This window comes from Coffea eugenioides, chromosome 1 (genome assembly GCF_003713205.1).
Source record: "Coffea eugenioides isolate CCC68of chromosome 1, Ceug_1.0, whole genome shotgun sequence".
Lineage (NCBI taxonomy): Eukaryota > Viridiplantae > Streptophyta > Magnoliopsida > Gentianales > Rubiaceae > Coffea > Coffea eugenioides.
In genome coordinates this window covers 33,588,654-33,590,933 of record NC_040035.1, presented here as the reverse complement: position 1 = coordinate 33,590,933, position 2,280 = coordinate 33,588,654, and the positions used below count along the sequence as shown (strand labels likewise).

At 33.5% G+C, this 2,280-nt stretch overlaps 1 protein-coding gene across 1 annotated transcript; it reads left to right on the top strand.

Annotated features, from left to right (window-relative positions):
- The first annotated feature begins 121 nt into the window (after positions 1-121).
- Positions 122-589, top strand: LOC113770833 (agamous-like MADS-box protein AGL62). Its single transcript, XM_027315432.1, has one exon. It carries the CDS (start codon positions 122-124, stop codon positions 587-589), a length of 468 nt encoding a protein of 155 aa, XP_027171233.1.
- The last annotated feature ends 1,691 nt before the right edge of the window (positions 590-2,280 follow it).

The window sequence follows — 2,280 nt, the reverse complement described above, 5'->3', positions numbered from 1 at the left end:
CCCTCCCCCCCCCCCCCCCCCCCCCCTTTTATTCTTCTCAAATATTGACATTGTGAATTGATCAGAACAAGTCACGGTCAAAAAATTAACTAGAGGTCACCAAAAGGTTCCTATAGTTGAAATGGAGAAAAAGAACAACCTCCATGCTACCTTCTCAAAGTGTCGCAATGACCTTTTCATGAAAGCCAACCAACTTTGCACTCTTAATGGTGCAGAACTTGCTCTGTTGGTGTTCTCGCCTGGAAAAAAGGCTTACGCTTTTGGTCATTCATCTTTCGAATCTGTCACTGATAAGTTCCTTGGAAACAAGCCATCACCTAGCATCCACGGTGGCACTTATCACCATGTTGTTGCCAATCACCATGGTGACAACATTTCTGAGCTCAATAAAATTATCGACCTTAAAAAACAATTGAAAGCCAACAAAAAATGTGAAGAAGTTCTTGTTCAGATGATACAAGAAGGCCAGCACAAGAACTGGTGGCAGGCACCAATTGAAGAGATGAATCTGGAGCAACTTCTGAAGTTGAAGAAGGCACTGAAAGGACTTAAAAAGAAGGTTGAGGATGAAGTTAAGCGCCGGATCTAGGCAGCAGACATGTCTCAGTTCTTGTTTGAGAATGTACTTTTGAAAAATATAAAGGGTCCTTCCAAAATAAAACCCTAATGGATTTCCCCTAATTACTTAGCTATGTTTGCACGTTTTTCAATACATATAAGATTGTGGTCTCGACACTTGAGTTATTCTCATGTATCTTTTTTTTTTTTTAATTATGTCAAAGTAATTCTAAGTCTCTGCTGCATGGATCTCTCCTAATAAGGCGCCCTAATCATGTGTCAGGGCAAAACTTTAGTTCAAAGTTTTCTCTTGCTATTAGTTTTTGTTATGTCCTGTGCTTTCAGCTATAAGGTTATAATGTTTTTTATATCGAGACCAAAAATAAAATCGTTATTTTTCTGTAGTAAAGTTTTTTTTTTTTTTTTTTTTTTGCCTTTGCTTACTGATCATGAAACACTGGTACTTGATTGAAGTATGAAATTTTATGAAAAAATTAATTTTCCATCCCATAGAAATAGGAAGAATATATAGAAAGCATAACAACTTTTTTCCCCTTATATTCAAGTATGATAATTTCTCTCATCCTTTACACCATTTTCCTTCTTGATTATTTTATGTACAATATGAAAAAAACAGTATATAAACGCTTTTGTTTTGTAGATCCATGACATAATTCATAAGGAAAAATGTAAACTCCTTTGTCTAGTCACGGTTATGTTATTCTCATAAATGAGTAAATTAATGACTTTTTTGTCGTTTACCTCCACATTTTTTTTCCTTAATTGCCTCCATTTTTTTGAAATAATGAAAAAATAAATAAATTGAGTTATCGTGATTATCTACAACTTTTATGTTTTGGTAAGAGACGACTAAACCAAATAGTTTGGGTGGGCATGGAGCAACATAAACTCCTTTGTCTTGTCAAGGTTTTGTTATTCTCATAAATGAGTAAATTAATGACTTTTTGTCGTTTTAATAGCTCCACTTTTTTTTTTCCCTTAATTGCCTCCAATCTTTTGAAATAATGAAAAAAATTGAGTTATATATTGTGATTATCTACAACTTTTATGTTTTGGTAAGAGACGACTAAACCAAATAGTTTGGGTGGGCATGGGGTACATACTTTCCCCACACTGGTACTTGATTGACCCGCGCCACATTTGTTGGATGAACAATTTTTTCTCCTTTACTCACTTCTTATGTCAGCGAGTACCTAGACACAGAGTGACTAGCAAGAGAAGGTTGGACCATAGGGTGAGACACCCATTATAGTTTAATTTTTCAAAAGAAAAAAAATAAAATTAAGAATCATATTGACAAATTTCGTATCATGTCCTACATGTTCATCTAAGGATTGATTAAATAGAATTTGCTCAAGAAAATCCTCATCCAACAAAAAAAAAAATGTAAAAACAATATAGTAGCATAAGTTATCATTCTCCAATCTCCAATGCAACTGAACCAAAAAGAAATGTAAAAACATAAAACACTTCTCCAACATAATTCATTTTCTCTGTAAGACAATAAGTACTACAATAAAATGATTCAAATTGCTCTCTAGGCAAGCATGAAAAACCTTCCTCAAAAAATTTGAATGAAATATCTGTTGGAGACTAACAAGAAGTCTAAGAAACAGGAAATGAAAAAACTATCAGTAACAAATCTTATTACTAAACAAGTTCAAATCACTGATACGATAAGTTAGAATAATGTTAATACTA